This window comes from Eleutherodactylus coqui, chromosome 12, assembly GCF_035609145.1.
Source record: "Eleutherodactylus coqui strain aEleCoq1 chromosome 12, aEleCoq1.hap1, whole genome shotgun sequence".
NCBI lineage: Eukaryota > Metazoa > Chordata > Amphibia > Anura > Eleutherodactylidae > Eleutherodactylus > Eleutherodactylus coqui.
The window spans coordinates 79,386,630-79,412,627 of record NC_089848.1 but is presented as its reverse complement, the minus strand read 5'-3'; the positions used below and the strand labels follow the sequence as shown (position 1 = coordinate 79,412,627).

Sequence of the window (25,998 nt, the reverse complement as noted above, 5' to 3'; positions counted from 1 at the left end):
GATACTATAGAGAACACTTATGACCTCTATTTTCGTATTATACACCATATTATCTGTGACTTTGCTATACTGCAAATGTAGCGGGGGTGTTGCCAATAATCTTTACATGACCCTCGTACCAACTTTGCTCACTGAAAGTGTCACTTTTATCCTGAGTACATTCTAGCCAAGACTAATCTACCACATGACCCCCTTCCCATTTGAAAAATCTGAGCTGAATTCTATGAGAGTTCAAAATGGCCACCGAAAAGTCTCCAAAAAAATGTAGCCCAACTGCCCTACTTTCACACAATGGAAGCCCGTTTTCTTGTTATTACACCCGTTAGGCCTCATGTCTACGGCCATACTGGTAAAACATTGGCTTTGCCGGCAGAGACCGCATATGGGCAATCAGTTTTTAAATTCCCTACTGTTTCATAGCTGGGTTGCGTATGAAATCGCCGCCAATTGCAATGTATGGACAGTGTTTGCATAGGCTGCCTATAGAAATGTATAGGGCTCATGCTCATGCTGCAAGGTAGGACAAGAAATAGAGCATGCTGCGATCCATTTCTCGTGCGCATCTACATGCACATGTATTAATGAAAGTACATTGACTTTCATTCACGCAATTCACTGCGCATCACACGGCTGTGCATCGCACGTGTAATACAGTGTGGAAAAACAACATTGGACAGGAGTTCTTACATGTGTGTCCAGACTTTTGCCTCACCCTGCATATTAACATACTACAAAGAGGGGTACATTTTATAGAGTGGTTGCAAAGGTGGTGGTGGGTGGGTTCAGCGGAGGAAGCCATTGGAAAAGCTCTGCAGATGTATCACCTCAGAAATGAGAATGCGATGTAGAGGACGACAATAAGCTACATCATGAAATCTCTCTGCTTACTTACCGGTATGGGTCTTCATATGTTCATCAAAATACTGTTTCATGTTAAAGTCTTTGCCACACCACTGGCACATGAACTGTTTGTGCCCGATGTGTATACTCATGTGCGACCGCAGCTGATATTTATACTGGAATCGCTCGTGGCAGTTCTGCCGAAGGAAAAACAAATATACACAAACTATAGTTAGGTACAGAAGACAGGGTGAAGCTGCTACAAGTGCAAACCGATGACAGACAAAGAAAGATTCCAATTGTTACGGGGTAAAAGTTACATTTTATGAAAAAATAAAAAATTTCCACCTCTAATAATCAAAAACTCTCCAGTATGTACAAATCCGTGAGTCGTCCTCCTCTATTCAGCTGTTAAAAATTCCAACCAGATGGGTAAAAAAAAGAAAAAAAACAAAACACACACTGCAAAAAACAATATGGCCGCAGTGACATTCTCCACCCGGGGCTCTTGTTAGCCCCTTCAGAACTGTGAATAGTAAATCTCCCACTCGCTCATAACTCAGAATGCTGGGTACACAAAATGTAAAAAGCTATAATGGCGGCTATATTGATAGTCTTGCAGCTTTTATGTTTTTTTTTACCCGGCCCTCCAAATAATAAAATTTGTACATTTCATGTACCAAATAAAACAACTCAGCTATGTCAACAGAAAAAAAGGAGTTTATGGCTTTTGAAAAGCGAAAGTGAAAGACTCCAAAAATAAGCCATGTCACTGGGGGGCAAACAGAAGGAACAACTGACTAATGGTTGGCTACATGCATTTCACCCAGATTTGGTCAGGAGTCGTGAGGAAGAGGGAGTCCATTTAAAGATAAGGTGATCAATAATACTTAATATAAAAAGTCACATAAAAATAACTAGAGGATGAAGGGAAATGATTCAGGCAGTATCTGCAGTTTTGAAATCCCCCTCAGTGCATGAACTGCTGCTAGCTACAGTAGAGGGCGCATGGGCAAGGTTGTCGCCATGAAGATGCGCCACCAAAAAGCCAACCGCATGGTGCCTGCGTCAGCTCAACAGCAGACCAACCAAAATCCAAGAGGAGTCACAAACCACGAAGGCGCACCCACCCCAAGAACCGGGGAATTGCTAGAACATAAAAGCCTAAACAGTGGCTAAAATAAGAGGTAATGGAAAAAGCCCAGACATGAAAAATTAAATACTTCATAAATACGACTTGTCCTCGTAGTAATAACCAAGGATGGCAACAATAAGCGTCATAAGTATGTTAGCACGCTCACCTCACATTTAAAGGGTTTCTCCCCGGAGTGCTGCAGAGAGTGGACCTTCAGAGACATGCTACGCTTAAAGGATTTCCCACACGTTTCACATGTGAAAGGCATGTCCTTGGTGTGAGCTGTGAAGGCAGAAACAAGACAATCATCCTCTGAAACTGGAAGGTTTAATTCGACGGATTGATATGAACGGCAGATATGTATTCATTCATGGAAAACGTGTAAGTAAATAGCAAAACAGGCAAAGATTTTATGGGGATTTGAAAAATTCCATCACATAGAAAACCATGACAACGGCATCAGAAATAAAGAAATAATTGCTTTTCTTTTTCCTTTGTTTGAGAGAAGAAGCACTGAGTCACAATACTGCCAAAATAATACCGCCATATTGTGCACACAAAATCCAGTGAAGACAAATCACAACAAGGCTCAAGTATTACCACCATACGGTGTCAAATACTAACACATCAGAGTCATGAGGCAAGTTCACAGGAAGGAAGTTTAGAGTGGAGCAAACGTCCCCATTCACGCCTGATGCTATGCCTTGAACCGTCCCCTTTACGCATGATGCTATGCCTTGAACCGTCCCCTTTACGCATGATGCTATGCCTTGAACCGTCCCCTTCACGCATGATGCTATGCCTTGAACCGTCCCCTTCACGCATGATGCTATGCCTTGAACCGTCCCCTTCACGCATCATGCTATGCCTTGAACCGTCCCCTTCACGCATCATGCTATGCCTTGAACCGTCCCCTTCACGCATCATGCTATGCCTTGAACCGTCCCCTTCACGCATCATGCTATGCCTTGAACCGTCCCCTTCACGCATCATGCTATGCCTTGAACCGTCCCCTTCACGCATCATGCTATGCCTTGAACCGTCCCCTTCACGCATCATGCTATGCCTTGAACCGTCCCCTTCACGCATCATGCTATGCCTTGAACCGTCCCCTTCACGCATGATGCTATGCCTTGAACCGTCCCCTTCACGCATGATGCTATGCCTTGAACCGTCCCCTTCACGCATGATGCTATGCCTTGAACCGTCCCCTTCACGCATGATGCTATGCCTTGAACCGTCCCCATTCACGCTTGATGCTATGCCTTGAACCGTCCCCATTCACGCATGATGCTATGCCTTGAACCGTCCCCATTCACGCATGATGCTATGCCTTGAACCGTCCCCATTCACGCATGATGCTATGCCTTGAACCGCCCCCATTCACGCATGATGCTATGCCTTGAACCGCCCCCATTCACGCATGATGCTATGCCTTGAAGCGTCCCCATTCACGCATGATGCTATGCCTTGAAGCGTCCCCATTCACGCATGATGCTATGCCTTGAAGCGTCCCCATTCACGCATCATGCTATGCCTTGAAGCGTCCCCATTCACGCATCATGCTATGCCTTGAAGCGTCCCCATTCACGCATCATGCTATGCCTTGAAGCGTCCCCATTCACGCATGATGCTATGCCTTGAACCATCCCCATTCACGCATGATGCTATGCCTTGAACCGCCCCCTTCACGCATGATGCTATGCCTTGAACCGTCCCCATTCACGCATGGTGCTATGCCTTGAACCGTCCCCATTCACGCATGGTGCTATGCCTTGAACCGTCCCCATTCACGCATGGTGCTATGCCTTGAATCGTCCCCATTCACGCATGCTATGCCTTGCATATAGTGAAATTTTAGACCTCCCTTAAAGGGAACCTGTCACCACTGAACAGCACTATGTGTCATTATTGTATTTTGGTTCTACCTTAGTTTTTAGTGGACCAAATCGCTACTCTTAAATGTTGCCCCAAGCCACTCCCTTAGCCCCAGTTTCTTTGAAGGGAATGTATCATCAGAAGATGACCTATTGTTTGAATCAAGTCCTTATGTTAAACAAAGAATTTTTGGTGATTTTTAAAAAAAATATTCCCATGTCACTAGCTAGATTACAGAACTAATCTTGAAATCTTGCAGTTCTCACACTGAACACTGAGCCTCATAATAAGCCTGACACTTCATATTCTGTAGAGATCAATTTTCAGCAGTCACCCCATTATCATCTCAGACAAGATTACAATGACAGGTAAGGGACCTTTTAGACGGGACAAATGTCGGGCAAACGATGCCCGACACTCGTCTCTGCGTCTCCGCGCTCCTGCACGGGAGCTACAAGTGCTGACTCACTCACAGAGCGGCCAGCAGGGGTGTGGGGAGGCTGCAGGAGATTTCTCTCCTCGCACTCCCCCGCCCTTCAGTACTGAACAGCTGCCATTTACACTGCGCGATCAGCTCATCGTTTATGCTGCATGGACGATGAGCTGATAGCTCAGTGTAAATGGCAGCTGTTCAGTACTGAATGGCCGCTATTTTAAGTCAATGGAAAGGGGCGGGGAAGCGCAAAAAGAGAAATCTGCTCCAGCCGCCCCGCTGTGAGCCAGCACAGGAGCTAGTATGTGCGGGGAAGAGTGTCGGGCATAGTTTGCTCGACCTTCGTCCCATCTAGATTGCCCTTAAGGCTGGGGTAACACGGGACAGAAATCCCATGGAATATCTGCAGTGGGGCCGCACGAAAATTTCGCAAAATTTCTGCAGCAGAAAGGTTACTTCAAAACCCGTGCCATCTAGCGCGGGTTTTGAAGCTGCTTCTCAGCCTGTATTCCACTACGGAAATCTCTCCCTATAGAGAGAAGAGATTCTACAGCAGAAACTGCGCCAAAATTGACAGGTCGCAGATTTGAATTCTGCACCGCATGTCAGTTTTTACGCGACTTCTACGTAGTGGACTGCCTGTAGCATGTGAATGAGATTTTTGAAAATCTCGTCTTCTTTGCTGCTTAGCCTCCGTTTTAAAAATGCATGTGGAATTTCCATGCGGAGGGTGCGAACAGAAATTCTGCAGCATTTCCGTCGTGTTTCCAGAGGTGAGAGAAGAGAAAAAAAAATGTTCAAAGACATAACTCACAGAAAAAGAAGCCAAATACGCACCACTTGATAAACTGCGGGGCAGGCTTAATCACCATCTCCATATCCCCTCTATGATTCTATTTAGCCATTAGTGAGGTAGCGTAGGTTCTGACGGACGCGTGGTGGCCTTGCCACGCCTGTTAGTTTGCATTTTGGCTAAAACACGTGCGCTAACACCTGCATTTATCAGTGTTTTTTTTTTTAATGCAGTGTGCTACAGATGCTGGGGGAGCCCAGGACACATACTGTTATATTCCACAACACTTCTGCTCAATTCACAACCTGATTGGTTGTTTGGGTTGGGTCGAGCAGAAGTGTTGTGGCATATAAAAATATGCGCCCAGGATGTCATGCCAGTGTGGCGCATTGTGGTAATACAGGGCAATCCACTGCTTTGCAAGCAGGGGATGTATTCCTGTATGGTGTGGCACACTTATCTATGGCTGGCATCCTTGGTATCTGTTCATATGTGCTGACTATGTTGTTTGCAGTCACCCCGCCTCCCCCCCCCCCCCCAATCTCGGTTGATGCGAGTGGCTGCATATTAGTCTGCACTGAACATTTAGCTCCCTCATATTGCATTCTGCATGCTACTAGGGATTATGGTGATTCAGCCTGCCCTGCAGTTTATCAGCTGGTGCATTTTTGGCTTCTTTTTCTGTGAGTTATGTCTTTGTACATTTTGTCTCTCACCTCTGTGATTCCATTGTTTTCAATGGGTCTATTTCCATCTGTGATTTTTCTCTTGCCACAACGCGGTGAGGCAGAAAAATCACAGTATGCTCTATTTTTTTGCAATTCGGCAGAGAACTCACCCATTATTTTCTATGGGCAAGATAAAAATTTTCCTATTGAAAAAACATGTGATTTTCACATGTGCACAAATCACATGCTCTGCGATTTTCTCGCAAATAGCATTGCATCTGCATAGAAAAAAAAGTATTAAAAATAAATAAATTAAAAAAACAAACAAACCCCCCCCCCCCCCCCCCCCGCAATTTACAAGTACGATATTCATCCAAACATTTCGGGCCAACATTCCGCTCGCCTCTGTAAATACAGCTTAACATCTATATGTAGCTAGGACAGGATCCACCATTGACAAAAAGTGATAGCTATGCTCACCTCATCCCCCTTCCTGCACAATCACCGAGCATGGCATCACTTTCCCATAGAAGTCAATGAGTCTTCTGTAGTCTACAGGTTGTTATCGTTTACTTGGCTACTGCATCTCTGAACCGCATTAACATATCAGAGCATAATAAAGCATAATAAAAAAAACACCCTTAAAAAAATTATAAGTTTAAAAAACACAATTTTTATCAATTTTCAACTGTGAAGGAAAATTAATTTTACATGTTTTTTCACTATTTTGCTATTAATTTGTTTCTGAAATGACATTTCAGCTCTGTGGGGGAAAGTGGTGATCGATTGCGGATCATCAGATGTTGGGGTAAAGAAATTTTGCAACCAACACCACGATGCGCCAAGGACCTCTCAGTATTTTACATGCTTAGGAATTATTTTACTAAAATGCTGAAAACGGATTTTATCCGAGTGCATGACCGACCCCGCAACATGTTGAGAGGCGCAACGCAAGTCAAAAGATAAAAGGATTCAGATCTTACGTCCGGAATGAGGCGACGGCGCGAGAACTGCTCACGAGATCATTACTCACCGACCAGGTGCTTTCGTACGTGCGCCATCGTGTAGAATTTCTTCTCACAGATGTCACAAGAAAATTTTTTTTCTGCATAACCGTGGACGATCTTATTGTGTTCATGAAGGGACCAAAGCTTCTTAAAGGTCTTCCCACACGTTAAACACTACAAGACAAGGAATGGATCATAAATCGCACTTCAATTAGAACAGTTAAACAAAAGCAAAAACATAAAAAGATATATAAGACTTAAAAATATAAAACATTTTTCTTTCAAAATACTAACGACCACCTGTCAGACCGTGAGCGAGTTACATGCTCCGCCCCTGATCACGACGGTGATGTCATCACAGGTCCTTCATCCAGAGTAAGTTACATGCTCCGCGACTAATCACACGACTGGGTCATCATCACAGGTCCTGTAAGCACACAGCTGCTGTCCGGCTAGGCGTTAGTATTCCATAGCAACTGAGGCCGCAGGGAGTTTGTAGTCCGCTCGTAATCTGCACAGGGATGGAAAACCTGTGATGTCGTCAGTCATGTGGTCAGGGGCGGAGCATGTAACTCACTCGGGATAAAGTACCTGTGATGTCACCATCATATGATCAGGTGCGGAGCATGTAACTCACTCACTCGGGATGAAGGACCTGTGATGACATCACTGACGCGTGATCAGGGGTGGAGCATGACTGACGTATGTGATGTACATGTAGCAGAGCTGTGTGGTGCATTGTGCCACGAGAAACACTGGTACTATAATCTCCTAATAATTACTAGTCAAAGTACTAATGACCACCTGTCCATCTGTAAATTATAGACATGCTCCGCCCCTGATCCCATGATGGCGACATCCTCAATGGTCCTAAAACATGCGGAGCCTGACAGCAGCCATGTGCTTACAGGACCTGTGATGTCACCGTCATGTGATCAGTCAACTGAGCTCTGTGTCCGTGAGTTACATGCTCCGCCCCTGATCACGACAGTGACGTCATCACAGGTACTTCATCCCAGTGCAGATTATGGGTGGACTACATCCCCTACAACCCACTGTGTCCTCAGTTGCTATGGAATAATAATGACCACCTGTCTGTACGTGAGTGACTGAGTCACATGTGAAAATGTCACTGTCATGGGATCAGTCACCGAGGCTCTTAGCTCGCTCCCTGATCACATGATGGCAACACCACCACAGGTCCTTCATTCCTGTAATCCTCTACAAACCTACGTGCTCTCAGTTGCTATGGATACAGCAGTACTCAGTCTGGCAGTTTGTAGCTTGACACCTGTGTGGAGACTCCAATAAATGACACCTCAAAATTGTACACATACATAGTCGGCGGTGAATATTGATCAATATTATTGAAGCATAGTCCTTCACCACTAGCTTCACATCTCCTGAACGTGATATCATGTCATTCCAAGTGCTAATGCCGCCAACACCAGTCCAGCCTTCATAAAATCGTCAACCGTTGTCCAGTGTTGTAACAAACAGTCGCTGTTGTGCAAACATGTCACCACAGAGGGTTCAACCCCGCTGTGAAGCTAATGCAGCTTACATGACACAGCGACAAGTCACGATGTCACCTCAGCCACCAGCTGAAGTCTGTAAATCTCATGCAGCTGATATGTGAAAGCTACAAGTGAACATGTCTCCTCAGCGAGCAGCTGAAGCTCCTAAATCACGTGCAGCTCACATGCGAAAGTTGGCAGCAAAAAGGCCAGGAAGTGTAATAATAGCTCCTAAGTATTCAGGTCATCTATTGGAGGTCTATAAAAAGTCTTCTTGCCAGTCCATGAAGTGGTCCCACTGGCAGAATCCATTCAAACTGCTCCTGACTCTAGTCCTACAGTAAGGAGGTATGAGGGCGCAAGACGCTTGTTCTTGTTATCAGTGGGGGTACAAGAAATTAGACATTTTCACCTATCCTGATGATAGGTGACTAATGTAATTTGCATGAAAATCCATTCTTGGTTATGGCATCAGACATCCCCGGGGATCGCTTGTTATAAACTACGGGTGGGGCTTCAGGAGGCCAAATATTTTTAAGTTTATTGGGGATGATAATTATTCAGCCGATGCCATCACAGTCTATGGCTATTACAACCAGTCATTACTGCAGGATATTTTTTTTTCTCACTTGTATAAAAATCGACAAGGATACGTTCTGGAAAATCTCAAATCTTCACAAGCCAAAAACAAAATAAAAAAAAAGGCAAAATTGTGTGGAGTCAGGATACCAATAACTGAACTTTTTGGATGTGCCACCATAATAATACTATCTCCCTCCCAAGTAGCAACAATAGAGATAGGGAAGCTATTGGGAAGACATTTGGAAATACTTTTGGATATAGTGAAGGCGGTGTAAGGTTAATGCCTTTTCATCTTGTTGAAACTCCATCCCATTAAATTAAGAGACAAAACAGAAAGTTACAGCAGGATACCTAGCTGCCTATCCTCTGACCGCAGACTTGCACTGAACAATAAAAATGCATCCACCGAGATTTAACCCTTTCCAATCCACTGTCTGAGGTCTTTAAACATTCTTATTGAAGGCTGTACAGCTCTGATGTCGGAAGACGTCCGACAGGGTATTCTTACTGTATATTACTGGCCGCTCTATTGTTGGGGGCCTCTCCAGCATGTCTCATACTGCAGTACTGGCTCTAGCCAGCAGATGGCGCCATTGTATAATGGCAGAAAGAGAAGGCCCCCCTAGGAAACAGTGAATTCAAAATTGGATTGCAAAGGGTTAAGCCACCGGCACAGATTCTGCGCTGGTATTCCCGCACGGTATCTGCCCATGTACCCTACCGGCAACCCTGCGTACTGTCTTTTCTTCTGGACTGCGGATGGGACGCCAGCGCCAATGCGCAGTACAGGTTTCCCTACACCGTCGCAGATCCCACAGCCTTTCCGCAATGATGATTGTGGAAGGGCTGCAGATCAGGCGGCTTCCATTGACTTCAATGGAAGCTGTCCTCGCGGACAACGCTTTAAAATAGAGAATGGTACGATTTTTCATCTGCGAGAGGAAACCGCAACTGGTTTGCATTAAAAAGAAAATTAATTACTTTTCCATTATATGCTATGGATGAACATGAGCAGCAAAAATCCGCCGGTGTATATGAGCTCTTAACAGGGCAGGAAAATGAGATCATCTGGGAACAAAGACAAATAAACACTTCTAACCACGACTGAAGCACCGCTGAAAAATCTACAGATCGGCTAACGGATCGGTTTAAGAATAGGATAGGCAAACGTGACGTAAATAGGCCCTAACTTAGGAGACTGTCACCATGTAATGAAAACATCTTCTGAATTATTCTAAATTCAGATAAAGACACCGATTCCAAAAATGTAATTATCTCTGAACTCACTTTCAATCCCCCACAGTAAACCAGCAAATAGCCTGTGCACTGCATTGTAACACATCCCCTAGACTTTTAAACACACTAGTACAGTACAGGGGCATCTTACATGCTTGATTAGCATAAAGAGAATAGACATTTCCTGGCTTAAGCCACATTAACACAACAATTATCGCTCAAAAAAGTCACTCAAACGATGTCTTTTCAGCGATAATCCTTTGCTTTTTGGCAGAACAATGATTTTTAGTTCAGTTTAAAATCCATTGTTCACCAAAGAACTTATAGCAGGGATCGCAAGTTGTAATTCTTCACAGGACCACTGATAATACTGTATTCAGCTGCAGTCCCGTGGCAGAACAAAGTGACTGTATGCAGATAACAGAACACCTGCTCAAGGAAGGCTCATTTACATGCAAATTTAGCGAATAACCTGCTAATGGGCATTAGTGCTCATTAGTAGCTTATGCAAAATGATCGCTCAAACTGTCAATCATCTTTTTTTTAAACTCGTTTTATTGAAAAGTAAGTAAATTACAACATCTTTTATACCATTGTAGTTCAACAAAAAGCATGGCAAGTTAGTGTACAGCTGATAACTTTTGACAAAGGGGGCAACTCACCCGTATAGTGGAAAACACTACCAAGAGGGAGAAAGAAGGAGTTTAGACTGGTTGTCAGTAGGCCTTGGGTTTCAGCCACAGAGAATACTCCCTATTGGGGGCGTCTCTGCATTATTGAGATAGAGGATGAAACTAAGCGTGGAGGGCAAGACGTAAGTAAGGAATCGCACCACTTACCCCACACCTTGTCAAATATTCCTGGGCATCTACGCTCCTTATAAACTACGTAATTGTATGGAATAGTAGAGTTAACCAATTTTTGCCACATTGACACTGAGCACTATGCTGGATGGATCGAAGGAATCCCTATTACTTTCCTAGCCAAGAAAAGTACCTCTCACACATTTTCTATTATGATGCTGCCAAATCTCCTCCCAGAGTATCCTGAAGAGGCACACCTTCGGGGTTGTAGGGACAGGTTATTCCAAAACCGCTGGGATGAGGTCCATGTGCCAAAAATCAGCAGTGTCTTATGGGCACCTAATGTACGGCTGAAGGCCAATTAGGGACTTAGGCCTCATGAAATCTGCGCGGAAATGGTTTTAAAAGGTCTATTGGGGGTTAATTATTAGAGTATTGGCTTATTAGATAGGTATTTAATAGATGTTCTTTGAGTTCACTGCAGGCTCAGCTGTGAGCAGGATGGAAGGTGCTGGAGGATGCCGGGTAAACGTTGGAGCCTTGGATGGATGGCGATTGGTCTGAAGAAAATCGCAGGAAGAAGCCTGAGGGATTCTTCTGTGAAGCTCAGGCCCTAGCAACAAGAGCTGATTGAGGGATTGGTGAGAGAAAGTGGATATAAGGAGGTGCTGATGGGACGGCGGCTTCAGTTTTCTACAGCACCACAAGATTGTCCCTCCCGCCCGCCCGTTTGATTAGCTTCCAACTTGTCGCGGCATGTTTAAATGGGGGAATGCCACCCGCCTCCTGCGGTGGGTATAAAGATGGATTAAAGATTGGTTATTGGTGTAGACTTGAGTATGTAGAACTCAGTCTACGTGTTATATATGTTGGGTTTTTGAGTTATTAATAAGGTAACCCCGTTTAAAATAAATGCTGTGGCCTTTAAAATCCGCGCTGGCGTCTGTGTTTTCATTTCTGGCATACGCTTGGATATTAATATAGAGCATAAGATTCCATGTATTTGGATGATGAAGTTCTGCCCATTCTCTGCAGCCTCACTGGAGTAAGGTAGCACTGGTGTATAATATACAACTGTATCAGCTTGTTATTAGCCGCAGGAGAAACGACTAGAGGGGCTACCAGATCTTGAAAGGATTCTTCTGTCCGTGTTCTCCATTTCAGCAGAGCCGAAGGCGCATTGTGAGAGGTCTTTGCTGCGATTGGGTAGGAGTACAGCGAGGATATGAGGCCCTATGGTCCTTGGGACCATAGAATACCTATCAGGGGGTAGTATGATGTAGAGGGTTCAGGAGAAGGGAATTGTGTCTGCAGTGCATGTCAGATTTGCAGGAATCAAAAAAAAATGGGTAGGTGGTAGTCCATATTTAGCTTGTAGTTGTTCACAGGAGGAGAAAATATTAGATGGGTACAGATCACCCAGAGTTCGTATTCCATAATTCCAGGGTTATGCCATACAGGGGGTATCAGCCATGATATCTGAAAATTATTTATTAGCTGATTTAGATTGTGTTTCCATATATTAGAGGCCAGTTTATGTATTAAGAGCAGTTTACAAGTTAATGAGGAGGGAGATTCCAACACGGGCCACCAGTTGGGGATTTTTAGGAAGTGAGCCAAGTGTGACTCTGAATTGGGGAGCGGGTCATCTTCCAGCCAGCATTTTAAGTGAACCAATTGGCTAGCTATGTAATATAAGAATAAATCAGGAAAGGGGAGCCCCAGCTTCCTGCCTCCGTCTCTGAGAAAGTGGAGATTTTAAGTTTCAGACATAAATTTCCCCATATAAAAGAGGTCATGAGTGAGTCCATTGACCTGAAAAATCGGGTCGAGATTACTATTGGAGTGTGTTGTAGGATATATAGACATTTCGGCGAACTATCATTTTTATCAAATTTACACGCCCAGCCACCAAAGTCGGTAAGGATCCCGAGGTTTTGAGTAGATCCATCAGAGGATATGCATTTAAATCTAAGGACTGTTCTGCAATATTAGAGATCTGTAGTCCCAGATATTTAAGGAGTTTGTAATCTAGAGTCCACATAGTGAGAGAGAGAGTCACTTAGCGGGTTCATCCTAGACAAAAGCATCAAGCGGATTTCGTCCGGTTAATGTGGAGGACCGAGAAGCCTCCATGTTGGTTTATAATTTCTATGGCATGCATAAGAGATGTTGCTGGGTTGGACATAAACATGAGGTCGTCGGCATAGAGCGCCACTCGATCCTCACCTTTCCCCATGACTATTCTCTCAAACACTGGGCTCCTCCTGAGCATAATGGCCAGAGGTTCTATAGCCAGAGCAAACAGGATGGGGGAAAGGGACAACCCTGTCTCGCACCCCTGTATAGATGGAAATAAGGGGAGCAGGAACTATTCACCGAGATAAACGCCTGGGGAGACTTATAGAGCATTGAAACCCAGTTAACAAAAACCTTGCCAAATCAAACCTCCGTACTACTTGGAGTAGGAATGGCCATTCAATGGATTCGAATGCTTTTGTAGTGTCTAGGGAAGCTGATGCCCAATTTGCATTTGTGGTCTCTCCTATCTGCGCCACTACCTGTACCCTCCATAAGTTTTCCCGAGTGGATTTCCCAGGCATGAAACCTGTTTGGTTTGGGTGTATTAGGTCCAGGAAAATGGAATTGAGATGATTAGATAGGATTTTAGTCAACAATTTGTATTCCATATTCATGAGATATAGGCCTATACGAGCCACAATTGAGGGGATCTTTATCCCATTTTAGCAGGAGTATGACTGTAGCATTATAAAATGACAACGGAGAGATCCCTTGTTATAGGTTCCGTTATATGTATCCAATAGGGTGGGCAGTAATGCATCTTTATATTTAGCATAAACCTCTACTGGTAGACCATCAGGGCCGGGGGATTTACCTTTAGTCATGTCGGATAGTGCTTCTGACAGTTCTATTAAAGTGAATGGGGCATCCATAAATGTTCTTTGGTCTGAAGTAAGAGTTGGAAATGCAATGTTGCACAGGAAATCATTCAGTTCACCGTGGGAATATTGGAGCCTAGTATTATAAAGGTCCCTGTAGAATTGCTGGAATCTCGCCCCGATGGAATCTCCATTGGAGTAGGACCTCACCCACATCTGACCTGTCTAATGGACAAGATGGACAAGACTACTAGATTGAATATCAAAAGGTGGCCCGGTGTGCTTTTTTCTGTAGCAATAGAAAGTATTGCCTACCTTGACTTAACCGACGGTCTTTGTTGGGATCAGTGGGGTCTGCAATGTAGGCTGCCTCCAATTGTGAACAAGAGGTCATCTCCTTTTCACAGCGGGATGTATCCCTCTTGACATAGGAGATGGAGGGTCTTAAACAGCCCCCTAGAAGGCTTTAAGGGTCTCTCACAGTAAACTCGGATCTGCACCAGGTTTGTTGGCTTCTAAAAACCCATCGGGAATTTGGTTATGTGAATCGAAGAGGCTCAGCCAGAATGGATGGACTCTCCAGCCATGCATAATGCCATGGAAATCTGTGTAGTGGAGTTCAATCCAAAGAGGAGAATGATCGGAAATTGCTCTAGGGAGGTATTTAACATCAAATGTCATAGTGCATGATCTGGCATTTCCAAAGCCGTAGTCTATACGGGACAGGGCGTTACTACACACCGAGTAGCAGGAAAAGAAACTGGTCGTTGGGATTTTTAGTTGTCCAAATATCCAGCCAACCCACTTCTTGAGCAAATAATGCTAGTAATGTGGTGGGTGGTGCCGTGTTAATTAGGGGTGTGGAGTTAAATTTGTCTAGGGAAGCATCGAAGAGTAGATTGAAGTTGCCGAAACAAAGGATTGTTGCAGCAGGAAACTGAGTGGCAAACTGTGCTGCTTGGAGGACTGCCAAACTCGCTGGTGGTGGAAAGTATATGCCAATAAGATCAAGGAGCCGCCTCTATCCAGGCCTGCACAAAGACAAGTCTACTAGCTAGGGCATTAAGCGTGCGGCCCGGGTTCCCATTTAAGACGTCTGTGAATTAACATAGAAACTCCCCAGGAATATGAAGAGGAGGTGGAATGGCGGGACCATTGGACCCAATGTTTTTGTAACCACGAGGTTTTATCGGGGGGTTAAATGTGTTTTTTGGAGACACACTATATGGGATTTGTGGTGTCTGATTTGTGAGAAAATCATGCTGCGTTTTTTGGGGTTTCCCATTCCAGGACATTATGTTAATACTAGTCATGAGTCCTATGTCTATCATCACATGGTAGGATGCCATTAACCCTTTCCAATCCACTGTCTGGCGTCTGAAGACATTATGATTTAAGGCTGTACAGCTCCGATGTTGGAAGACGTCCGTCGGGGTTCTCTTGCTGTATATTGCCAGCCTCTCTGCTGTCGGAGCCTATCCAACGTGTCACCTCATGCAGTACTGGGTTTAGCCAGCATATAGTGGAGTTGTATAATGGCAGAAAAAGAGTAAGTCCCCTAGGAAAACCAGGATACAAATTGGATTGGAAAGGGTTAATGTTCAGCCTAGCCAGACTCTGGGAGTTCTGGGCGAACAGTTGATCCCTCAAAGATAGTTTGTTAGCGTATACATTTGTCATTATGAAAATAGTTATGCAAACCTAATAAGGCAACCAAGCGATATAACTAATAGCTTAAAGGTAACATTTCACTGCTTATCTAAGCAAGTGTGTGACTTTATGTCAACTTTCAAATCTTGCCCCCCCCCCCCCCTCCAAAAAAAAAAAAATTTAAGAAAAATTAAAAGGGGAGTATAGGGGTAGATAGAGTGTGCACCTGAATGGGGTTATAAAAAAGGGGGCGCAATTTAGGCAATTTAGGAATTTTCCCTCCTCTTTTGGAGCCCCAGACCTCGTTGGGCCCATACAGCAGCTAAATAGCCCACTTATGTCTGTGGGTACCCAGCTGCAGTCCCAGCCTCAGGCAGGGAGAATAGCCAGGACACTTCCAGTGCCATCTCTCAGATCTGCTCCGCACTTTCACTTGGGCCGTTCAGCATAGCGCCCAGAGACAAGCAAGTGTCCCAGACAGGAGGAGGTGGCTCTTTAGAGCAGCGCTCGAGCTGGCAGCATGATGTCTGGCCTCACTCACTAGGCCTCTGCACTCCTCTCACTCCCCTGCAAGGAGGAGAGAAGGATCCCTCCTCCGCTCCCCACTGTGTTCCGCAGCCGCTCCGTGCCAGAAGTCGACCTGAGCCTAGGCACAGATTAATATCCTCTGCACTGGCTGCCAGTGGGAGCCTCCTGGCTACTCACCACCGATGTCCTCATGCGCCGCAGCTTTGGGTGAAGTCCTGGGTAAGTCAAGTCCCTGGGGAGAGGCAGCATACTTTCAAGATGCTAGGGGTCTGGAAGAGCTCCAGCTAGTAGCGTCCGGCCATCTAGGCTTAGGCCACGCCCCCCCCATCCTATCTTTTGAATGATTTTTGAGTGATCACTTTGCGTGTAAATGGGGCTTTACTGTGAAGGAGTGAAGAAGAGTTCAGAGATTTGGGAAAATAAAAACCAGAATTGTAATCTGTCTCTTCCGCTCTCCACACAGTATAGCAGTCCAGGTGATTTCACGGTGACAGATTCTCTTTAAAAAAAATAAAAAAAATTCCTTGGCCTCTACGCAAAATCTGTACCAGATTTCCCATTGTACTATGCATTATAAATGCCTGGGTGTGACTGCCGTCTCTTCATCCCCTGGTGGATCAGCTTTTAATCTTGGGATCCAAAGTCAGTAAGCTTCCTCTCACTGTGTGAGCAGAACAATTAAGAAATTAGAGCCACTTAAAGCGACCCTCTGATCATCTCCGTCATCCATCCAATACGCCAGTTCCAGTCCTGTTTTTTGGCAGTCCAAAACAGGCACTGGAATTTACCTACTGCAAGCTATGCACTGCTCTGTGATTGGCCACTGCTGACAGCAGCCCTGGCCAATGAGAGAGCGGGTCTAGCGTATTGGTAGTCTAGCATTACCAATGCACTACGGGGAGTTAGGTAGTCTGAAGATTGCATGGCCATCTTGAACAGCCAAAAACGGGACCTAGAACCGGTGGATCAGAAGGATGGCATAGAAGAACACACACAAGTAATCTACCCCCAACCCGTCTCGGGACAGTTTATTGTTCCGAAATCAGAGGGTTGCTTTAAAAAAACCCCATTACATTCCATGTACCCCATAACTTAAAATAATGGGTTTATGGGAGAGGGTCACTGAGTCCAGGGGTGTGATCATTATACTCCCCTGCCTACCTAATCCACTGCTCGATGCATTGAGTGGACTCCTCTTCATTGTGTGCGTGTACTCGCGGTCCATTATAGGGGATGCAATTAAAATAAAATAAAAATCAATGCACCCTAGGTATAAGAAGCCCCTCTCAGATGAGCCGATAACCTCCATTGACTTCAGTGGGGGTTATCTACAATACTATATAACTCATGGAAAGGAGTTGTGTGATCTCTGGATGTTATGGGCAACATCGCCAATTTTGGTTTTCCTCTGCACTATTTTTGAGAAGTCTCCCCCATTATGTCTTACAACAACAAGAACATGTCAAAAAAATCCAATGACGTGAAGAGCAAGAAAAATGAAAACAAAATACTGGTTTGATTTTTTTTTATTATTTTGTAGAACAAATCTAGGATTTTCAAGCTGGAAAAAAAAAAAAAAAAAAAAGCCCGAGTTTACAAAACGTGATGCGCGGCCTGATTACCAGGAGACATATGGAAACAGATGGGTCTACGAGGACGTTTCATGGGACATTAGCGATTCCTCTACACAAAATGAGTCTGCTCAATGAGGCAGCGAGCTGGACAGCAGATTGTGACCCACAGCAGAAAGTCATCTGTACGAGCGCTGATGTCCTTGAATGAATCACAGGCTGGAGAGCGGGACCTGCCAGAGGACGGGATTGTCAGCATGCAGCAATAGGCGGAATACCACCATTTAGCCTCTGTTCTTACAATCTCACATATTAAAAAGGTAGCGAAGAGCTAGAAAGCTACACAGAATTCAGGTTTCTATCTCAATTTTTGAAAAAAATGTTTTCTCAAAATCACTTTTTCTATTAAAAATAAATAAATTATATATATTCCAGCTTTTCCACAGAGCACGCTAGAATACACAAACACAGTAGGGTGACAGATGTAGAAATAGGAGCCGCCTCCATCCACCGTCGAGGAGATAGATTATAATTATATATCCAGATATAAAAAGATGTATCTAGTTTTTGTAACAAAAATAATGTTGCTCATAAAAATACTATTACTAAGTCCTCTACTGCAAAGATGGTGCAAAGCTTTAAACTAGGGGGTACATGACTGATTCGTGGGAAATGAGGTGGGGGGGCACACGATAACCGCCATCTCTGGCAGTCCTATAGAGATGACTGGAGCAGCGGAACACATGCTAGATAGTGGAGCGATGCATCGGGGTCCTTCCTGCTCTTGCTATCAGTAGCAGCCCCAGTGTTCGGACCCTTACCAACTAGACGCTCATCCCCTAGACTACGGATGGGTGAGAAGTTTAAAAACATAGTACAACACTATTAGGGGACACAGTGTTAATTTAGGGGAAGGGTCCTAGGTTCAGGATCCGCATCTTCTGTCTAGAGTAGAGGGTGTTACAAAGCATTTCTCTGGAGGACCCATCCTACACAGACAACCCATTGATGTGGATAGGCACTGTATAAATGATTCTTCAAATTTCCCCTACAGTAAGGCAGCCTGCAGACAGTCGGGTCGGATCCCAATTCTCACCGCGGGATGCGGTCCCATGCCCCTGCAGAGGCCTGCAGCTTACCCGCTCCTGCCATCTCCTCCCTGCGCTGTGTGCAGGCGCATGCGCAGAGAAGAGCCAGCTGACATTTCTGTGCGGGTCTCGCAGATATAGAACATGCCGCGATTTGTTTTCCGCGCGGGTTTTCACACGGACAAATGACGGCCGTCTGCCTAGGATTGCGTTATCTAATGCAATCCTATGCAGGCGGGCACGGGCAGAAATTCTGCGGGAAATCCCGACGCTAAATTTCCGCCAGTGTGCAGGGGGTCTTACCCAACAGCAGACGTGAAAAACGAATCCCTAATTTCCCCCACAGATTACAGCCGATCGCTGGGGACACTTTGTGATCAGCTTACTGTCAAGGCCCCCTTTAGAAGGTAGAGATGGTCTCAAGTGGAGAACGGTTTTATACTGAAAACAGATCCTCTAAATAGATGTTCAGAGAAAAGAAAATTCTGTATTCTTCTGCACAGAGGGCTTATTGTGTTCACAACCAGCGACACTCACTAAAAAGGAATGTTTAGCAAAAATAAATTGCATAATAAAAACAAAATTGTTAAATGTTCCCTTCCCATTTAGAAAAGAAAATAACTACAACCAGAAATACCTACTGGCGCCATAGAAGAAAAAACACAGGAAGCGAAGACTTACATTCTTTTTCTATATACTTTATATTGTATAATTATATCACACCTTCACCTGTTTGGTCGGAGTTCGGCCCAATGCACACGGCCGGATTTGCATTGCGGATATGCAATTCCGGGGAGGGAAAAAAAAATAAATAAAAAATTGCAGCATTCTCTATTCTGAGCCGGATTCCGTGCGGTCGGCTTCCATTGAAATCAATGGAAGCTGTCCGTCCCGCAGGCCTTCGGCAATCATTATTACCCTCTGACCTGTAAGGAGCTGTAAGACCTGCTCACACATACTGACCGGGGACAGGATACATAACCCCAACACACAGCTGGACTATAAGATCCCGGGGGACATTCATATGTTCCACGTCTGATGTTGTGTATCTGATCCTGTGCAGTGAATGTCCTGTTGGGGGTCTTTATTTTGGAGAAACAGGGCAAAAACTGAAAGAGGATGAGATCTCATCGCCACATGATTAAAGAGAGAAAGACAGAATTACCTGTGGCCGAGCACTTCTCTAGTGACGGACACAACATAGAACTCATGAAAGTTATTATACTGAAAGGCAATTTCAAATCACAGCAGCACAGGAGAATTTGGGAATATAAATTTATAACAACTTTTGACACTTCACGAGGGTTCATGCGTGAGTGGGAAGTATTAGAGATCTATAGCACAGATAACACTCCTGACCTGGTAACCCCCTAACACTAATTCAGGGACCATAAAACCTTCCTACCTTTATCAGTGACTATTTAAGAAGGTTTGTATTTCTGTTGTAGTATTCTTTTAAGTGCAAGTTAATCATATCCATGTCTGTGCCTTGTCATAAGTATTTGTGTATAAATATGCATGCCTCTTCGGATTTATTTCATTTAAGCCTGAAGAAGAATCCCAACTAGGTTTGAAAGCTCGCATTAACATCGTGTATTTTTGTTAGCCATTAAAAGGCATCATATCTACAGGATTACTTGGTTTCTCTTGCTGGAAAAAGTCACAAAATATGTTGCAAATTACAACATGCAACAAATCTGCACAAATAAAAACTTGACCTTTCTCCTCAGCAAAATTAGCTGAGAAAAGTTGGTGTGACCTCCAAGGAGGTGTAGTTTTAGTAAAATTAAGTAGAAAGTCCGCACAACATGCACATTTAGGTATAGATCTATAAATGCAACAAGTTTATTGACACAAGTCACTCCAGCTTTCTCCTTTATGTAGCTGCTGTAAAATACCCAAGTCCTATAAAATGTGAGTTTCTTAGTGACCTTTGTGCATTTCATCTAGGCTGCCCTCTGCTGGTTCCATGGGGGAAGCAAAAAGAACCGTCAAAGCATCTGCAAGGAGTAGAAGTGGCTCAACTTCATAAATCAAACGAACATAAAAATATCTACAAAATGTGAAAATGCCAATTAGTTCTGTTCAACCTGTGATCAAGAAGCAGTAAATGATGGGCTGTTAACACCAAGGCGCAGTCAGGTAGACCGAGAGAAGTTAGATACACAACTGCACAGAAAACTCCGACAACTTCTTAAATCCAGGCTTCTCTGAAGGACAGTGCTGTGGCCGCTTCATCCCGTACAAGATACTGGAAAATGGCTGCATGGGAAAGCTAACAGAAAAAAGCCCTAGCTGCACCAACAGCACAAAACTGCTGATTAGAAGAATCGGAAAAAAACAGTCTACGCTGCGGCCGCACTTGGACCTTCGATGAACGACTCTACACTTAAGGGGGCGTGAAGGAATTGAAAATAAAAATGGCCGCCATCTCTGAAAGTCTGAGAAAGAAGTCCGGTACACCGGAGAGGGGGGGTGGTCTAACACACGTTTCGTTCCGGTCAGGCTTACCATCCAGCCTGGGAGGGTTAACGGTTTGGTATTAGACTCCCATACACCCTAGTTACATTTTGGGACGGGTTTCTCACAAGACTGCAGGGAGGATGGCTATTTTTTTTCCAATTCCTGTACAGCCCCTTTAAGGACGAGTCGAGCCTTCAGTTGCTACAGCCAGAAGCAAGTGACAGTTCTAAAGCGACCACCACAGTCCACTGACCTCAACGCCGTTGAGCCATTAAAGGGGGACACAAATGCAGTTCATGCTGGACAAGTCAATTTACAGAATCTGGAGGCTTTTTGCCAAGAGGGACTGGTCAGGTTTATTAAGTGAGAAAATAAAATGCTTCGTTAAAAGGGGTTGTGCCAAGTTATAAAGTTATCCACAAGACGTTACGATCGGTGCTTTCTGACCACTGGTACCCCGACCAATCAAGAACGGCACTCCCAAATGTTCCTGCATGAACGAGGCGGCAGTCGCACAGAATCCAAATCACGCAAGGACCATCCGGACCCCCATTCTTAGGATCAATGATAGTCCCAACGGTCAGACCCCACTGATCATATAGCTATCCCCCATCCTGTGGATAACTTTAGAACTTGGCACAACCGTCACATGATATTAATTCTGCCATTGATTTGGGGTTTTTTTCTCTTTACGGTGTTACTCATGCAGCATAAATGACAATACATTTTTTCTGCAAGTCAGTACGATTATACCAAAATTCTGTTTTTTCTTTTTTAGGTTCTTCCACAATAAAAAAAGCTTTTTTGGAAATTCTTTTTCTAAATCGCTGAATTTCAAGTCCTATAACTTTTCTTTTTCCATGGACGGAGCTCTGTGAAGGCTTGTTTTTTGTGTAACGAGCTGTAGTTTTTATGGGTACCATTTGGGGGTTCACATGGCTTTTTGGATCACTTTTATAGCTTTTTTTAGGGAGGCAAAATAAATAAATAAGCATTTTGCCTCAGTTTTTTATGCTTTCTGCCGTGCAGGTTAAGTTGTTACAGATACGATGATACCAAATACGTGGGATTTCATTTTCCTATACTATTAGGGAAAAGAGCACAAAAAAAAATTATTTCGACACGGTTTTGATTGCGAAGTCAGCAGCAGGATTTCACCACCGGATTCGCAGCAAATCCAGCCCATAGCATGCTATGGAAAAACGCGATTTCCTGCCCACGAGTGGAAATAGATTGCGATTTTCTGCTCATGGGAAAGAAATCGCAGCATGTTGAGATTAGCCGCGGATACGTACGGCTGGCTTCTACTGAAGTCAATGGAAGCAATCCGTGCCGCAGCCATACCGCAACCATCATTGCGGAATGGGCGCAGGAAACGCGTCATCACTATGGCGACGTCTTCTCAACTGCACATGTGCCGGCCGACCCATTCGCAGCACAAGAGGCCACATCATAGCCATAGTGACGGTGCGGCATCCTCTGTACTGTGTATATGCCGCCCAGCACGTTAACACAAGAGAAGCTGCCGGACAGGTAAGAAGGCCTGCCACCGGGTCGAACTCCACTGTGGGAATCCTGCATGCGCGGTCTGACCCACCCATGTGCAGGAGGCCTTAAACATTAAAAATAAATAAATCCAAGGACAGGTAATGGGCTGAAAAAATAAATAAAGTTCAATGTCTAATGTCCTCCCCGGAAGAAGCTGCATCTAGTCGTTGGATAACAACCGCAGCTTCTTGCGAAACTAGGCTCCGATTCTGGGCCAGAGGCACGGACAACATCTTCCTGACCAGTGAGTGTTTTGTTTTTTTTATGCCCAGCTACTGCCATTTTTTATTCTAGAACTCTTGGAAAATCCTTTTAAAAAGGGACCTGCTGAATGGAAAACTACTGTCCAGATACGATCGTGTAGCATCTCCGCTACGTGTAAATGTACCCTTGGATGGCAACCTTTATTGTCAATCAGTAAGGAAGTGTGTGCGGCGTGCTGGTGCAGGGCTAGCCAGAAATCTGATGGTACATGCAGTGTGTGAGGCGGCCCCCGTTTTCTACAAGTTCCTGGGTAAACCCCTTTATGGGGGACCAGTCACCTGCCTCAAGTACCATAAGGCCTCCTTCCCACGGACGGATTTCTGCCGCGTAATTCGAGGCGAAAATCCGCTGCGTTGCCCGCAGCTATTATGTTCTATTGAATCTAATAGCACAATGCTTACGGTGCGGAATTCCACCGCGGAATTCCGCACTATGAAATCTCCCGTCCTCACCCGCGGCATGCTCTATTTGCCGCGGGTGTACGCGCGGACGGCTTCCATTACAGTCAATGGAAGCCGTCCGTTTACGCTATCTTCCGCTGTAGCACAGCGGAAGATAGCGTGAAAACGCTTCCCCGCCTACCGCCCGCGTCATGTGACGCGGTGGGCATGTCATAAACGGATGTATGAAGGTATAAAATCGTTTTATTACCCCATTACAAATGAATGCGACGTTTCGGCACTGTTGTGCCTTCCTCAAGCCAGCTTGAGGAAGGCACAACAGTGCCGAAACGTCGCATTCACTTGTAATGGGGTAATAAAACGATTTTATACCTTCATACATCCGTTTATGCTGCCAGTTCATCATTCATATGGACATTTATCTGGAGCCTTTCTGTTTTTTTGGCTCTTAACTGGCTTTTGCATTTTTTGATTGCCTGACCCTGGTAAGGGAATATTTAGTGCTGTTGGTGGGACTGACTTTATTAGCTGCGGTGGGCGTGTCCTGTGACGTGGCCGGCGTGTCACATGACGCGTCGTGTGGGAGAGAGGACGCCGGATCCGCAGGTAAGTTTGGGGGTCTCTGGGGGGCGCCGTGACGGGCTCCGCCGCGGAATTCCACGGTGGAGCCTGTCACGGCGGTGTGCAGCCGGCCTAAAAGACCTAATCGCGTCGTTCGAGCAGGTGACATGGAGCCAGGTGCAGTATTTTTTATACTCGCCCGATTCCTGGTCCCCACCTGTGAGGTTGGCACACAGCACGAAAATCTGCCTGTCTTTAGAATCTCGGGAGCACGCTCTCCTTCACAAGTCTACGGGAGAGCGCGCACACAGGAATCTGCAAAGATCAGATTTTTGGCTGTCAAGCACACTTGATAGGTGGGCGCCAGGAAGCGGGTAAGTTAGTTTATTGTGCTATAGGCAGCAGCAGGTTCTTTTAATAGGACAGATACAGGAGATGGACAAAAATCTGGAAACATCGTATGAACTGCATGGGATTTAATCATTAGCAGTGAGCTGCCCTTTTGACCCCTGCTTGGATGAGAGCTCTTCTGCCAAATTTATGTTTACTTTACCTCTTGCCCTGCTCTGGGTGGTTTTGGGAGCCGGCTGGAAATAGCAGCTAATTGGCTCAAACCCTGTTCACTTCTGCCCGGTAGCATCTGTGTCATATTACGGTCTCCTAACATTTTTGATTTCAGTGAGGTCCGCATTTCCTTACATGGCACACATTGTTATAGTTAACCCTATCTCTCTGTTGTGGTTAAACATCATATTGGTCCTGGTTCCAGATAGCAGATATGACTAATGTGGAGTTTCAGTTTAAAGAGGTTGTCTAGATGTAAACGGTTGATGGCCTATCCTCAGGATAAACCATCAACAGTAGATTGGTAGGGGTCCATTGCCTGGCACTCACTGCCAGATAATTGTTTGCCAGGCCGGCATGTTTGTGCACTTAACAGATTTCAGCATGAAGTAGATCGCCCGTTCTTACTGTAGTGTCTTGTCAATGAGAACTTAGCCTGCAATACCAAGCCTGGTCTCTATAGTAAGAATGGAGCTGTCTACTTCCTGTAGAATTCTGTTCAGAACACGAGTGCATTGGCCCGGTGAAAAGCTAATAGGCAGGAGGCCCAGGTAATAGGCCCCCACCAATCTATTACTGACGACTTATCCTGAGGATAGGCAATCAACAGTTTACAACCAGACAACTCCTTTAAAAGGAAAGCTCATGTCCACAGGTGGGTTTGATTTGTGGAATCAGTGTGGGAGATCCGCAAATCAAGCCGCCCGTATGAAAGCATGGGCGCCCGCAAATTAATTTAAGCATGCAGATTTATTTTGCGGACCTTTTGGTCTGGAAAACAAATCGCAGCATGCTCTATTTTTGTGTGGAAGCAGTCTGATCAGCAGCACATCCGCAGCTAACACTGCGGACATGCAGCAGACCCCGTGGGAAAACTGGAGATTAAGAAAAGGAGGGGGGGGAACAAACAAAAAAAAACGCCATTTAATTTCAATTTCCATCTTTATAACTGGATAGAAAAGGGCTGGGAATGGCAATTTTTACGTTGCGCTTTCTTTCAGTGCTGGCTCCGTCTGAAGTTTTCATCTTCTATGCAGAAAATGGCATAAGGATCAAAAACATAGGGGTTAATATGAGATGAGACCCTTTTTGGTGTTTTCAGTTGGAAACCAAGTTAACTAGAGACCAAAGGGGTCGCTCGTCTCATATTAACCCCTATGATTTTAGTCCTTATGCCATTTTCTGCATAGAAGATGGAAACTTCAGATGGAGTCGGCACTGAAAGAAAGCGCAACATAAAAACAGCCTTCACACCCCTTCTGTTTAGGAGGAGCGATGTTCACTCTGTTGGAAAAGTACATTACGAACAGAGCTTGTTCCATTACAAATGGCAGTAGCTCCAGTTCTATCAGTGCTACCAGCATGCCTTCGGTGTCATTTTAAAAGATCCTTGGATTTAAAATGACACCAAATGTACATTGGTAGTATTTACGGAACTCGAGCTATAGCAGTTTGAAGTGGGGCCAGGAGTACTGAATTTACAACTGTCACTTTTTAGTCAATGGCCAGCAGAGAAGATCTGTGATTCACCTGTATATACTCCTGACCAACCGGAGGGGAAACAAATT

At 44.8% G+C, this 25,998-nt stretch overlaps 1 protein-coding gene across 1 annotated transcript in view; it reads right to left on the bottom strand.

Moving 5' to 3' along the window:
• ZBTB47 (zinc finger and BTB domain containing 47) overlaps positions 1-25,998 on the bottom strand; it is a 58,517-nt gene that overhangs the window by 6,875 nt on the left and 25,644 nt on the right. Inside the window, exons 3-5 of the mRNA XM_066584811.1 lie at positions 6,781-6,928; positions 2,142-2,257; positions 893-1,037 (exon numbers count right to left, since the gene is read on the bottom strand). Of these exons, the coding sequence (XP_066440908.1) occupies positions 893-1,037; positions 2,142-2,257; positions 6,781-6,928 (409 nt within the window). The remainder of the gene's footprint in view (positions 1-892; positions 1,038-2,141; positions 2,258-6,780; positions 6,929-25,998) is intronic.